General features: G+C 40.5%; 1 protein-coding gene across 2 annotated transcripts in view; it reads right to left on the minus strand.

The window, feature by feature from the left end:
* Window positions 1–16,262, minus strand: part of GABBR2 (gamma-aminobutyric acid type B receptor subunit 2) — a 471,997-nt gene that overhangs the window by 18,589 nt on the left and 437,146 nt on the right. For both annotated transcript variants that reach the window (XM_032696868.1, XM_032696875.1), the window contains exons 15-16: window positions 7,177–7,401; window positions 459–641 (exon numbers count right to left, since the gene is read on the minus strand). In XM_032696868.1, the coding sequence (XP_032552759.1) occupies window positions 459–641; window positions 7,177–7,401 (408 nt within the window). The remainder of the gene's footprint in view (window positions 1–458; window positions 642–7,176; window positions 7,402–16,262) is intronic.

The raw sequence follows: 16,262 nt of genomic DNA on the forward strand, positions 1-16,262 counted from the left end.
ATCTAGCAAGTTTTTGAGCAAACTCTCAAAGAGGTTGAGAAATAACAGCAACAGCAGTCTCTGAACTCAACCGTAAACAGGAACAAAGACTTAAGTGCCCCTGGGGCTGCGGGTCTCTGTTACGCTTGCACATAAAGGTTACACTCCTAGAGCTACTGCTTCTGTGGTGCTCAGCATGCCCATGTGAAACAGCAGTGTAATTGGCCTGTTACAAATAAATAGGGGATGTTTCTTCTTATTTTGCTGAGGTACATTTTCATTTACACCTGCTAAGTATTCGCTGTACTAATTAGCTATTCATATAAATCATCCCTTTCCTATTATTTTAGTATTTTTCTATGGGAAAAGCTATTTTTTTTCTCTCTAAAAAGTAGTCAGCATTTAAGCAGATTTCAGAATTGCTACAAAAAAAATAATAAAAGATAAAGTTCCTGGGCAGTATATACAATAAACAATACCTCTGTAATTTTCATTCTCAAGCGGTGGTTCTCTGACTGCAATCCTTCTAGTCGAGATGTGCTGGCCTGATTGACGCTGGTGACTGATGTGGATGTTTTTGAATCTTCTTTCTTTTGATTCTGAGTGAACTGAAATCGTCTGTTCTGTGTGGCTGCATCTGGATTTGTTCGCAGTGTGATGAGCTGAAAGGTTGAAAAGCCTTAAGAAATCCTGTTTTATTTTTGCAGCTATTTATTTTGTATCTCAAAATACAGAAACGCAAGCCAAGAGTTCCTTTTTGACTTTCAAGTACAAAACTCTGGAAAGTGAGCTCTGCTTGTCATAAGCAGTACTTGAGACAATTTCTGAATAACTTTATAGAAGAGGTTGAATGAAAATGATTATGAGAACGGAAGCATTAAAAAAAATTTAGAAAAAATAATTCAAAATATATTTATCTAGATTTTAATTACATTGAAATAAATATATTGTAACATTCTATCAAATGTATTTTTCTCCTTCATTGATATCTTTTTACTTTCAGAGGATATATTCCTTCCCCAAGAAAAAAACCAATCCACCAAGCCCTTCTCTTCCCAAGCACAGTTTCATCTGAAATTTCTCCTTTCCTACTGTTACAAGTTACACTCAGGCAGAGAAAGGCATGAAGCAGGAGTATTAACAGAGAGAACTCATGGGAGATTGCACTCTGGAGATAACAGAAACTTAATTAGTTTTTAGCGACCAAAAATAAACCAAATCTGTTCAAACAAATTAAATAAGCCATTTAAAAAAAGGTTAACCTTAAACATATTTAATTTAAGCAAATATAAGTAAAATTTAACACTCAGTGACAATGTGAAAATATCACCTCGACATGAGGAGAGAAAGCTACTGCTGTTTGGCAAGGGGGAGAGAGATTCTCAGATTACTCTAGAGAATACAAAATTTATGTTACTTGCCAAGCAGCATACATATACATTTGTATACAGACAAAGCTGAAGGAGCTCCCTGCCCTGAGAGCATAGGCATGGCATAATAAATCCAAAGTTGTCTGAAAAGAGGGAAGAGGCAATAATTTTTAAGCATAGCCTAGACAGATTTTGTGGTATAGCTGCATTTTGGAATTGGTTCCTCTTATTTTTAAGAGCATTCTTAAAATTCTGCAGCTCTGGTGGCATGAAGTAAGGCCCTAACTTCTGATTGAGAGAGATCTGACTGGGCAGACACTGAAGCATCTGGTCCCTGGCATGTATCTACAGATCGAGTCTGCAGATTGGGATGATGCTTGCAGACAGTAAATTTCCTTTTTACAGTGGTAAAGTAGATGGAGAAGGCTAATGTTCTTTGTATCTTCTTCACCATAGTCTTTACTGGTAAAACTTGCCTTCAGAAATCCCAGAACCCTAAAGCAATTGAACACAACAAGTTCAGGCAACCTGACAAGTTGCATCCCTGAGGACTAAGAGGATGGTCAATGTCATTGTGAGGCCACTCAGTTACTTTTGGAAGATGATGTCAATTAGGAGAAGTTCTTGAGGACTGGAAGGAAGGAAATGTCACAGCTGCGTTCAGGAGAGTGAGAGGAGGATTCAAGGAAATGCCTTCTTCCCACCTTCACCTCAGTCCATCGAGGATGCTGCAGCAAATCCTCTTGGGAACCATTTCCAAACATACGAAGAGCAAGAAGGTGATTAGAAGCAGTCATTGTTGATTTATGAAGGAGAAATCCTGCCTGACCAACCTGATTTATAGCATTCTTCAGTGAGATATCTGGGCTGATAGATAAGGAGAGAGAATTATTTTTTTTGACTTAAGCAAAGATTTCAACACTGTGTCCCATAACATCCTCATAGTCAAACTGATAAAATAGTGACTGGGTAAGTGGCCACTGAAGTGGATTCAAAACAGGCTAAACTGACAGGCTCGGAGGATTGTGATAGCCAGTCACCAGTGCTGTACCTCAGGACCACAGTAGGACCCATACTTTGTTAGTGACTCATCAGCGAGTTTGCAGATGATCCTTAAAGAGGAGGAGGCGGCGGCATTGATACACCAGATGATTGCACTGCAGTTCAGTGGGATGTCAAGAGACTGGAGATCTGGGCCAATAAGCTAGGCCCAAATCCGGCCCCTGAAGCTAGGCAAAGGGGAATACTAAGTTCCACCCTTGAGGAGAAATAAATTCCAAGCACCCACCCAAACAACATGAGGGGTGTTTGGCTGGAAAGCAGCTTTTCAGTAAAGGCTCTGGAAATTGTGGTGGACAACAAGTATAACATGAGCCAACAGTACCCTGGCCAATGGAAATCATCCTTCCTTTCTGCTCAGCCTGAGTGAGAGCACACCTTGAGTGTTGTGTCCAGGTTTGGGCTCCCCAGAGCAAGAGAGGCATAGGTATACTGAAGAAAGCCCAGAGAAGGGCTACAAAGATGCTGAGATTGGAGCCTTATGATACAAGTGGAGGCTGATGATTACTTAGCCTTGAGATGGAAGAGATTGATGGGGGAATGACATTGTGTGTAACTATACTATGGAAGAGAGTAAGGAGGATAGAACCAGACTCTTCTCAGGGGTGTGCAATGAAAGGAAGGGAGGCAGAAGCTGAAAAACCAGAAATTTCACCTAAACATCAGAAAAAAACCTTTTCCTGCTGTGAACATGGTCAAATGCTGGTATAGATGCTCAGAGGGGTTGGAAAGTGTTCATCTCTGGAGATAACCAAGACCCAATTGCTCCATTGCAATTACCCTGGGTATCCTGCTGTAGCTGAGCCTTCCTTGAACCCCTGCATCTTCACTTCCACCTTCTTTATTTCTAATTAGGCTGGTTGTAATGACTAGTGTGCCTAGATCCCACACCAAAAACTACATGAAAATGAAGTTAAAGGTGAAGAATGGTAATAACAAGGCTTACTAACTTAGCAGGCAGAAGCGTTACAATATAAAAATTCTGCAATTTGTTGTGGTCTAAGTTCAAACTGAATATAAGATAGAAGTAAAGCCACCCATCAATTGAATCCTCTTCGCCTGAAGTTTATAGCTGAAAACTGGATGATTTGCAACAAGGACATATGATGCAATAAATTTATTCACATGGTGAGGATTGTCCACGGGCAATGTTGTTGGCTTACACTGCACAAAGAATGAGGTTAAATGAGCATTTTTCTTTTTCCTTTTTTTTTTTTTTTTGTTCTTCAGGCCATAAAATCAGTGGAATTTATATCTTGCTGTCTTACATCTGTGCTGTTTCAATTTCAACCAAGGGTCAATTGTGAATAGACAAAAAATGCTACCAACACTGAAAATTAATGTTTTAATCCCTAGAACTGATTTTGCCTTGCTGCTCTACAGGAAACTGGATCAGAATTAATGTGGTAATGCCATTGTAGCTAACAATGGTATGTACTCAGTGGGTGACTACAAGTGAACACAATGTTCTCTCTCAAAAAAGACAGAGTAGAAAAAATAAAAGTACATGGAAGTTTGATAAACATGATAAACGTGGGGCAATTACTTCATTAATATTAGGCTTTCTTCTTTTAAAGAAGTGAAGATTATGCTGAAAAATACTATAGACCTGTCAGTCCTTAAAAAGATAATCAGATGTAGCAGGTAACTTCTAACAGGAAACATATACATAACATGTTTCAATTCTGAAGGTCACTTCTACAAGATATCCTTGAACCCAGAAATCAATAATAGGTCTAAAAATGTTTGGACATTTTTTTATTGGATAACAAGAATGTCTACAATTACTGTGAGTAGGATGCAGTCTAATGTTATCAACATTTGTATCTTTAAATGGAGAGAGTGATGAGCATTTGTTCCCTGATCTGTCTTACTCTGCTATGGGATTTTCTTCATGTTTTTTTTCTGAGGCACTTTGTACCGAATGAAATGGCAGTGGATGAAGCGGACATTTAACTGGAGAAGTATAGCAATTGCCATGTTAGATGTAAATAAGATTAGTAGAGCTGAGAAGAAGGAAGGGGAAAATGTCGTGTTTCATTCCCTAATGTGTCTACATTGTTGAATAGTTGCCTATTCAGATTCATAAAAGGACTGTGGGGCAAAATTGAATTTCAGCACTGTTGACCCAGGGGAATGCTGAAGATTAGTTAAAAGGAATACACTGCACTTGGTATAGCAGAGAAGTAGTAGCGCTCACCTGGCTCAAAACCACATTATTGCTTGTGTCTGTCTGGTCAGAGTTTAATAAATGAAAAAACGCAGTCTTTCAAGTCTTCATTATCATCTCCTGTGCTCGACAAGCCACAGGCTTTAGCAATCTTCCTATGTCACTAAAATTGTACTAATTTATGACATACTTGTTAAGGGGACAGATTTGGTGCCTGTCTCACACTAACATCTCACCTAGATGTGCAAACTGGGTGGTGCCAGATACGATCTTTTGTGGGGTCCAGAAAGGCTATTGTGAAACCTGTGCTGAAGCAGGTTGCAGGAGAGGGTGCTTGCCAGCCATCCTGCTGTGACTGTGGCACAGCACAGAGAGAAGAGACACAGGACAAAATATACGAGTGCAAGAATAAGAACTCTCCAGCTGTGGAAACACTCCATGGGCATTGGAAGTGCTGCATTCCAGCCCTTGCTTCAACATTTTTTTTTGTATGTTATCCAACGACGAATTTTGTTGCAAAAATGCTAAGCATTTGAAAACCTGAGAATACATGGAAAGAGGTTAAGTACTTCACACTGGATGACTATGTTTCATATTTGTATTTTGAGGAAAAAAGAACTGAGAGAAAAAACAAGGGTAGGGTAATTGGGGTTTAAAAGAAGATCAGACGAAGGGGTTAAAAAAGAAAAAGAAAAGTAATTTCAGAGCCTGTGACAATGTAAGAGAAGGATGGGCAAAGGAACAAGAAAGCAAAAGGGCAAAGAGCTTGGACAGCATTAATGCTTCTCTTTGAAGAGAGTTCTGACATTCTATGGAGGTATTTTTGGCATCAGAGTTTTAATATGCATTTTCATACAGCTTACACACTTAAATCTTGCAGTATTTTGAAGTACACTCTATTATGTCTGTGAACGTTCCCTTAATTTAGAATGAAGTTATGATTCTTCCCTAAGATCCAGAATAAAAATATGACTAGGCATGTCCATGTATGACTTTTTAGTATTTGAGAAGGGAATTGCAGAACTTGTAAAGCCATCCTATTTAGTCAGTCCTGGAGGATGAATTACTTCGCTTTTTTTCGGATCAGAAATCAGCTTCTATTGCTAGTCTATGCCTCTAATTTCCTTCAGAGGGTACACTTCTATATAAATTTATTAGTTTTTTATTTTGCACACATAGTTCTTTCCCCCGCAGTAGATGGGATGCCACTTAGCACCAGAATCTACTGACTACAATTTGCTCAATACATTGATTGAATATTGTCCAGTAAAGAGCCACAAACTTTTTATCAATACTCATTTGAAAAACCTAAAAACAGATTTGAGAGGTGAAAGGACCTATATTTTGACTCTTGCCTTGCAAATATTTCGGACATCCAACTGCATATGCGTCTGATTTGGGGTGATAAGCTGCATTTATGCAAGTCACTTAAAATTAATACAATTGCACATTTTACTTCAAAATATCAAATACATTCCCTAGCACTTGAGGCTTTACTAGAGTAAGCTTACATAAAAACCAGTTTTCCCTTCATTTGAGATCTGTCATATTCACATCTAAAGCTTAACTCTGCAAGGAAAATGGTCAAGTTCCAGCGCTCTGTGGGTAAAGGTCTTCTCAGTTCTTCTGATAAGGTGCAATGAAAACACCCTTAGAGCCCAAAAGGGCAAAAAGAAATGAAAACATATGCCTTCCAGTCTGTGCCTCACTTAGTCCATTAATATACACATTAAAAAATATAAGTTCAGCATTTGCAGTATACATACAGATTTCCTCTTATGTACTGAAAAAGCCTATTGTAGCACCATACTTGAATACTTGGAGATTTCAACACAGTTGACCTTACATAGTGCCAGTGAACTAAAATGATCTTATTGTTTTGTAGGTATAGAAACAGAGATCTTGATTATCTTGCTTAGGGTATGTAAGAATCATAGAATATCCTGGGAAGGGACACAAAAAGATCATTGAAGTCCAACTCCTGGCCCTGCACAGGACCACCTCAAGAGTCACACTGTGTGCCTGTTCAAACGCTTCTTGCACTCTGTCAAGCTTGGTGCTGTGACCACTTCCCTGGGGGGCCTGTTCCAGTGCCCAACTACGCTCTGGCTGAAGAACCTTTTCCTAATATCCAACCTAAAACTCTCCTGAGACAGCTCCATGCCATTCCTTTGAGTCCTATTGCTGGTCACCAGAGAGAAGAGAGAAGAAACATGGCAGAGTAGATAACAGGACCTGTCCCTCCTGAATCTCCACTTATAATTCTTTCTAAAAAGTTCCTGGAAGTTGGAAATAGAGACTATTCCATTGAAACTACAGAAAACAATGTTTCTTTCCCCAGTCACAGTTTCAGTAAAAATATAGGCATTAGAAACTCATGTATTCCCACTCCTGCAACTTTGCATATTCCATTTGCTCCAAAATCTCATGAACCTTTGTTTTTCCCTCAGGGTCTGGAAACAAGAGTTTATAGATGGGCTTGATTAAGAATTCACACACATCCCCTGCACTTGGAAAGGCAATAAACATTTATATATTAAATCATGATTACAAAACAGAAGGAAAAAATCCAGATCCATGCAAAACATATTCACCTACCTTGGGTACAAACACAAGGCAGAGAGTAATGGTGCTGCAGAATATTATGACTAAAGCAACAATGCAGAACTGCACATTGGGTTGGTCCCGGGTAAGGAATGAAACAGCAGCACCAATGATGCACATTATCCCCACGTTGTATACACTCATTCCGATGTACTTGCTGTCATTTAAAGCAGGAATGCTGACATTTCGTGTCTCCCAGGCCAGGAAACACCCAAATAACTGAAATGTTAAAAGAGAGAGAAAAGATGATAATTATAAGAGGAACTGGCTGTCATCCAGAAAAAGCATTAATTTAAAACAAGTATGTTTTTTAACTTAACAAATGCAGGTGCTATTACAATACAGAGATATACACCTACCTTTTATTCAGTATCTAATTACCTATGTGATCTGATTTGCTCACTAGGATAGATTCCCACTCTCCCTCTCACAAGAGAAATGGGAAACTTTGAATTAGTCATTATGGGAAAAAATTACTCTAAACGCTATGGCTATCTTTATTTTGTACTTTTAGTAATTTTTAAAGACACTTCTTCCTCTTTCTTTTCAAGGATTCCAATAAAGATGTAAAGTGCACTGTTCTTTTAGCTATTTTTAACAACTGTTCTCAATATACACTTATCAATCCAGTCATTCATTATATGATTATCACCTACATTAATAAGCAGTAGTGCCAAGATGTGTCCCTATGGGACATAAATAAACAACATAGAAAGTGTCACCCCAGTTGTTCAGACTGCAATTTAATGTCTTTTATTATAGTGGGAGTTGGTAATGGCCTTTCAATTGCAGTTGTCTAATGATTTCTGGCATAAAACATTCTTGTGGCAATTTTTTGTTTGCTTTTTTCTTTGGTGTATTTTTAAGTTTTAGCCCCTTTGTTATTTGCAATACGCTTTTGCAGTTCAGCAGGGGAAAGTCTTCAGTGGAAGGCCATCTTCATCCCTTGAAATTTAATTAGATTTTTCTACAACATGAACTGTTGCAAAAAATTATTTTCTTTCTCTTGCATTTCTCAGAGAACTTCTGGCAATGCAGTAAAACCCTAAACGAACTCAAGATGTTGTAAATAGGTAACCCAGCCTACAGTCTAGGCAAAGGAATACGCTCTTGTAGGAGTGAATGGTGCCTTGGGAAGAATGACAGACAGCAGATGGTATTGGAGGGAAGGGAAGCATAGAGAGAGGAACCACCACTAAGACCCAAGACGTGGTTTCTGTGTTTTCTAGCTTTTTCTGATCACAATGCAGAGACAGACAAGAAAGGGAAAGAACGAAGGTGCACTCCTGCTGACCTTAGTACCCTTCATCTCAGACCATCATATGTATCCACTGCCATGTCATGGACATAATATTCTCTTTTATACAACTGCAATTCGTGTGGTAATCCAGGAAACTGGAGGTCAATGATGATGCCATTTGCAGATTAACTGAAGTTGCCTAGTAGAAATTTATTTTCTGCTTTTTTTCTGTGGCAAATAATCAGGACTAGAAGAACAGTGTTTGATTGCCAGACAAATACAAGAGAGTAGGGAACTGGTAGATTGATGTTTGCTCTACAAACTCAGGTTTCAACTGTAGTAACACCTGGACACTAGCAACTGTAAATTTCCTTGATTATTTGCTTAGTTTTTACCTCAACTAACAATGGCAACAAATATAACTCCTTGTGACGCAGCTGCTTTACACTTGCATAGGCACTAGAAGGCTGCAGCCACCTACCTACTTCCCCAGGCATTTCCAAACAGGACACTTCAGAACTGCCAGCCCTACCCTCCCATCCCTGGGCTTGTCTGCTAGCTTATTTTATTCTCTTGCCTACAGCACATGTCACACAGCCACATGTCCATGAGCAGACCTGGCTAAAGGCTTTGGCAGATTAGGCATCTACTGTCAGACCATGGAGTATGGCAGGCTGCAATCCAGGCAAGGAATGTAGAATCACTCACCCACTTTCCAATGCTGCCATCACTGCTGCAATACAAAACAGAATTCACTGGCAGGGGTGGCCCTTTGCAGCAACAGCAGCAGTAGCTGCCCTTGCAATCCTTACTCAAGTCTTTCTCAGCAACATTCCCACCCTCCCCCCTGCACACACTGCTGCAGGAGATGGTCCTATACAGGGCATTCCCTTGTCTCATCATCACAATCCTGCCTCTTCGATTTAACCCATCTCCTCTAGTAGGACTAGAGCTTACACCTCACTCCAGCCCCCTGCCTCTTTTCCAGCTCTTCCCAGCAGCCTAAGAATTGCAGAAAGAACAGTAGCGGCTGCTGCAGTCAGACCATGGGAGAGGGCTCTTAAGGGGTCAAGGTGTCTGTAGAAAGTTACCTGGGTAAGCAAAGAGTCTCAGACATTCAGGTAAGGCAGCTGAGGAGAGTGAACCATTTATCAAGCTGCGTAGCTTTGTGCCAGAGCAGCAGCTTATCCCCTAATATATTTTCAGAGCCCCTCTGTTAAACAAGGTAATATCTCCAATAAGGAGGGATGCAGACAGCACTCCTCTGCCGTTGGGTGGGTCCGGCATTGTGCACAGGCAGAGCAGGAAATGTACAGACTCCTTTACAGGCTCTGCAGGAGCAAATCATTCACTGTATTCACTGTATTCAGGCTGCACTGGGGACATAGAGTGGTGGTACCTTTTTGCAGGACACAAACCTATTCCTCCCAGACATCCCACTGTCTCAGCGGTTGCTTGTCCTGCACTCCCTGCATTCTTGGTGCTGCGCAGCTCAACTGTGCTGCAAATTTGCATTTCATCAGCCCCTGAAATGACAAATAGGCTGGTCTGGGCTGAACTGTTTTGAAGGATAGAAGGAATCCTTGTCTATATTTCTACATCACATTTTTAAAGGATGACACCCTGATTAACTATGGAGAAGATTTCTATCTTCTTCTACTACTGTTAATTATTAATGAGATTTTTAGGGTTGCTGGTCATCTCTCACTCTCCTCCACTTCTCCCAGTATGAACAAATTCCCTTCCAAAAGCATTATTCTGGGAATACGGCCAATATACTTATATGAGGACAGCACTTATTACAAATAATGGGGATTAATTTATAGCTGAGGTGGTTATAAAGCGATCTAAAATATCAATTATAATGGAAAAAAGATGGTTTGAAGAGTGTTGTGGGGGTTATGGTTTGGCCTATTCTCATTTATAATTGAGAACAGCATGGAAAATAGTTAAATATCTTCCAGATGAAAAGAATATATTTATTTATACGATAACTAAAGAAAGGGAGAGGCTCTTGCAGCAAGTGGGTTTCCTGAGAATGATGCACTATTGTAAGGGCTTAAAGATCACAGTTACCTCTCTCAAGCACTGTTTAGGCCACAGAAGGACTTAGTCATGAGAAAAGCACAGAATGGAACCGCAGGATGGTGCTAAGTCCAGGCCCAGCAGAGACAAGATCTGGTTAGCACATCCTGGGTAATGCATCCAGACAAAAATTCCCACTGTGGCAGTGGGAAAAGAAGCAACTACTTGTACGAATATCACCACATCACAGGTCAAACAAAGATCACCCCAAGCCATGGGACAGAGGCCTCCATGTATACCTGAAACTTGGACTGTAAATTAAGCCATCTTAATGGGAACTTGAGATAAGATAAGCGGGTTACTATTGTCTGAGTGTTATCTCAGGCCTATGGGGAGGTAAACAAAGCCTGGGAGAAGAATACATCACTGAAAACGGACATGAAGAATGCAGAATTTACACACCACAGAGAAAGCCAACTCAGCAACTGTGCTGAAATCTACAGGAGGTAAAAGGTCATTCCAGCAGAGGGAGACCCTGACCACTGACTCACAGCCCACTGACCCAAGAAACCCACTGACTCAAAAGGAAAGAAAGAGTCAGCATGCAAATTAATTAGCATTAGAGAACTGTGCAGCCATTGAGCATTAATTCCTTTGTTTGCAAAAATGTATAAATAGTGAAAAATTTTGAATGACCTTGGGACCTCCAACACAGAGAATCCCAGGGTGATGAAGGACCAACAGGATGCTGCTGGATCCATGAGTGATGACTATCTTCTGCTTAATCTGTCTGTCTGTCTCTCTCTCTTCCTCCCTCCTCTCTTTTCTATGTTTTTTTTGTCTTTATACCTCATATTTTGTCTGACTATTGACTTTGGCATATGGTCTCATTTGCACTTTAATTCAGGCAGAGGCATCTCTCTATAATCAGATCTTAACAACTATAAATTTGAGAGCATTTTTTAAATTTTAATTACCCTTTTGGGTAAAATGCTTGCCTCAGGAAGAGAGATCTCCTTTTCTAGAAGACACAGCTCATCTTTGAAACATGGATAGAAGATGAGAGTTTTCTGCAGCCTGTCGCCAGGGTAGTGGTGATTGCAGAGGTGCTCCTTGTTTGCCTGCTACAGATGCCTGCAGGGCTCCATGAGGTTGGTAAGATTTCTCCTCTGAGATAAAGCTTTCCCAAGGGAACATGATGCTTTGCTTTCTCCCCATCTCCCTTCTTATTTTCCCCATTCCTGAGGCTCAGACAATCTGCACAAATAAAAGATTCAGTTTTATGACTGTAAAAATCCTGTAAATCCCCGAAATGGCTTGCTTGAGGAATGGGATGCAGACATTGCTTGTGAAAGGTTCAGATTTCTGTGATTCCTTGACAAGTTTTGAATATGAAACTTAGGAGCTTCAGTTAAAAACACAGACTCATAGTACCTAGTTCAGCTCCTCTTTACTCCTGGTACCTAAACTTTAAACATTAATCTTCCCCAGATAAGTAAATTACATTTCAAATTATGCTTTGGGGCACCTAATTCTTGAGACTGCTGTAAATTTAAGGACTATTTGATATTTAAGGCTGCCTGCTGGGATTTGCAATGCAGCTGTCTCTCTTCCTATTGCTCCTAGAGGGCTCAGGCTGCTAAAGTCTTCTCAGACTGTCTACTAGCTTGGGCCTCACACAAAATGATGGTGGTGATGACCATTGCATAGCTTCATGTTTCGAGAACACAGCACAGTGATCTGACCAAGATGTGCTCCCCAGTCCCAGAGTAGAGGCTGGCTTCAGAAGGAGTTCTCAACTTCTTTCAGAGCTGTCAGATTTTACCTAGTCAGAGAGTGACTGTCTTAATTACTTGGGCACTTGCGTGGGATGTTAGTTCTGATCTCTGCTGGGAGTTTTGATTAAACAGTCTTTAGAGAAGGTGTGTATAAATACACATTGGGATAGAGGCAGGCAGCTCTTAGCAGTGCTAATGTGCTGGATTCAGAGAGGTGTAGAACATATTTGTCCCACTGCTTTATACCAGCTCACTTAGGCAGCTCCTTGCTGGCATTTACAATGCCCATCCTGAGGCTTCTGATGGACCCTGTGAATCACAGAAGGAGTTTGAACAACACAGGGCTACCCATTCTCCTATAGAAAGCAGTGGTCTAAAACCTAAGGATATAACAGTCTACTGTCAAGTCTAATGGCCTAATTTAAGTCCCTTTGGGGATCTCAACCAATGACTTATAAAGTATGTAACTGGGAAGGCTTTCTATATTTTTAGTCATGAACTTAAAGCCTTTTTCCACTTTGATCTTCTAAATACATATCTTACTGATATAGAAAATATCATAAAATGTTGGTTTGGGTTTTCTCAGAAGGTATGGACTGCTGTACAGGCAAGAGATTGGTTTGTTTCATTTTTGTTTGAGGGTAGGCAGCTTCTGTTTGATGCTACATTGATGTGAAGTATTAACTTTGTAGTAGCTGGTATGGTAGTTTAGGCTGTGTTGTCAGTGCACCTAAAAAGGGTATGAGACAATGATTGTATAAATTTGGGGAAAACGGTACCTGAAGACCACAAAGTCTGAAGGATTATATTGTGAATACACTGTGACTAATGATTGAATACTGCTCACTAAGACAAATCTGTATGAAAATCTCAGAGGAATAACAGAGCTATGGCGAATACAATACCTGTGTTTATAGAGTTTAACAGGAAAACTTTAATTTTAAAAAATCTTGTACTAACCAAATTATGATAGCTGGGGGTATAATAAAAGTGTTTGTAGTTGATGTATTGGAAAACATTTACCACTGTCTTTTAAAACTCTACTAGCTAATTAATTTTAAAGCTTGTTCACGGGAATTACTGTTAAAGACAATAACGATTGCCTACTGATGCACAACATATATTGATACAACCAAGTGCCTAATTTGATATTGGACTGCATAGACTGTCAGATGACAAGCAGGAAATTATTTATCCTTCTCCATTCCCTCTTGCCCTGTACTGCCCTTAAACCATTTTTTATATGTTTCATTTCAAAGTCATGTCAGCTTTTACTTTGAGCGTGGGTTATGAGCAGTATTGGGAAAAGAAAGACAAAGAAAGAACACTATACTGAGGATATCAGACAGGAGCAGAGAAATACCAAAGGAAAAGCCTCCAGTGTTGCCAGAAGTCATGCTTGCCAATAACTAGTGGATATGGTCTTAGAAAGATTATATACTGGACTGGGCTGCAGCTAATTGCTGTACTGTAGTAGCACTTATAGTGCTCACTTGTGCATCATAGCCTTGCTATGTCACATGAAAGAATAAAAACAAGCCTTTACTACAAAGATTTTACATCTGGGGATTTTTGCTTGGTTTGATTTTGGTTTGGGGCTTTTTGGGGGGAGAATTGCCTTTTTTTTTTTTCCTTAGCTAGGTTACTGTGAGATTTTACCTCGTGTCTCCCCTAAAGACAAATGTAGTTCTGGACTGTGGCCTGTAAAGAGGTCTCAGTCTGAAGTAACTGTGAAGCTGGACTTGTGGGTTTCCCTACTTATGTTCAGTCATTAAATCCAGATCATCACAGACATAGGCACAATGGCTGCAGATATTTTTCAATGAGATTTTTCAAAACAAAAAAAAAGAGATTTTTGGTTTTCATGTTTTCACTGGAGGATTGGGCAGTAAAAAATACTGAGCATTTTTCAGGAAGATGTATAGAAAAGGGATTTTTTTTTTTAATTAACGGCACAATAAGTAAGATTAGAAAACTGAAAGACAAACTATGGCCTTGTAGGTCTCTTACCTTCACAATTAGTAATCTGATGTTAAACCATTGCTCACTCCCCTGATCTGGTATGAGTCAGCTGTGTATTTAGTTCATTTTCACAGAGCTGCTCTAGATAGACATTACTAAAAGGAAGCTTAATATTTCTATTGATCATTAGGACAACAACTAAATATTGTTTTTAATTGTAAGATATGATATTTAGCTATTCAGCTGAAGGACTTTGTCTTCTCAAAGGTCTTGGCAAAACCCTTTATGCCCAGTGCAAGATGGAAAGGCAGCTGCACAAAGCTGTGAACACTAATAGGCGCCCAGATAAAATTTTTCACTTTACACTCCAGCCTCCAAATCAACGGGTCAATAAATTATTTTCCCTTCTTTCCATTCAGACTATATTTGACTTTCTATTATGAAAATTCTGCTTAGTTATTAAATGCATTATGGTAACTAAGTTGAAACAAATACACAATTGGTTATTAGCAAACATCCATTTGGAATAGCCTTATATTTTCTCTGGTATGAGATTACCACAAACAATCACAACACTGTAAAGAACTGAAGCACGTCTCATCAAAAACAGTGTGCTACAGTTTAAATCTATTTCTGCTATACAAATATTGATGTCAAGAGACATGTAAGGGAATACTGCACTATCTGCAACATTTCAAAAACATATTTGAAGTTTCCTTATGGCCATAGTAGGGAAAATTTATCGAACAAAACCATATGAAAACATGTGGTTTTGGATACTAAAATACTGTCAATGTTTTATTAAAGATATAATATCTGGTACCACTATAAATTATCTTACCCCACCAGAAAGCTTAACTATGTTCCTCTCTAGTCTGTGGATGTGATCTACCTGGAATTCAGCAAGGCCTTTGACACCGTCTCCCACAGCATTCTCCTGAAAAAGCTGGCAGCCCACAGCTTGGACAGAGGCACTCTGTGCTGGGTTAGGAACTGGCTGGAGGGCCAGGCCCAGAGAGTGGTGGTGAATGGTGCTGCATCCAGTTGGCGGCCGGTCCACTGGTGGTGTTCCCCAGGGATCAGTGTTGGACTCAGTTCTGTTTAATATATTTATTGATGATTTAGATGAGGGGATTGAGTCCATCATCAGCAAATTTGCAGATGAAACCAAGCTGGGGGGGAGTGTCGATCAGCTGGAAGGCAGGAGGGCTCTGCAGAGGGACCTGGATCGGTTGGAGAGATGGGCTGATTCCAATGGGATGAGGTTCAACAAGGCCAAGTGCCGGGTCTTGCACTTTGGCCACAACAACCCCCTGCAGTGCTACAGGCTGGGGACAGAGTGGCTGGAGAGCAGGCAGGCAGAGAGGGACCTGGGAGTTTGGGTTGACAGGAAGCAGAACATGAGCCAGCAGTGTGTGCCCAGGTGGCCAAGAAGGCCAATGGCATCCTGGCCTGGATCAGGAACAGTGTGGCCAGCAGGTCCAAGGAAGTGATTCTTCCCCTGTACTCAGTGCTGGTGAGGCCACACCTGGAGTACTGTGTCCAGTTCTGGGCCCCTCAGTTCAGGAAGGACATTGAGGTGCTGGAGCAGGTCCAGAGAAGGGCAACGAGGCTGGTGAAGGGACTGGAGCACAAGTCCTATGAGGAGAGGCTGAGGGAGCTGGGGCTGTTCAGCCTGGAGAAGAGGAGGCTCAGGGGAGACCTCATCACTCTCTACAACTCCCTGAAAGGAGGTTGTAGCCAGGTGGGGGTTGGTCTCTTTTCCCAGGCAACTATCAGCAAGACAAGAGGGCATGGTCTCAAGTTGTGCCAGGGGAGGTTTAGGTTAGATATTAGAAAGAATTTCTTTACAGAGAGGGTGGTCAGATATTGGAATGGGCTGCCCAGGGAAGTGGTGGATTCTCCGTCCCTGGAGATTTTTAAAAAGAGACTGGATGTGGCACTTAGTGCCATGGTCTAGTAACCGCAGTGGTCGTGGATCAAGCGTTGGACTTGATGATCTCGAAGGTCCCTTCCAACCCAGCTGATTCTATGATTCTATGATTCTAGTCATTGTAAGATGGGACAGATGGTTT

This window comes from Chiroxiphia lanceolata, chromosome 1, assembly GCF_009829145.1.
Source record: "Chiroxiphia lanceolata isolate bChiLan1 chromosome 1, bChiLan1.pri, whole genome shotgun sequence".
Lineage (NCBI taxonomy): Eukaryota > Metazoa > Chordata > Aves > Passeriformes > Pipridae > Chiroxiphia > Chiroxiphia lanceolata.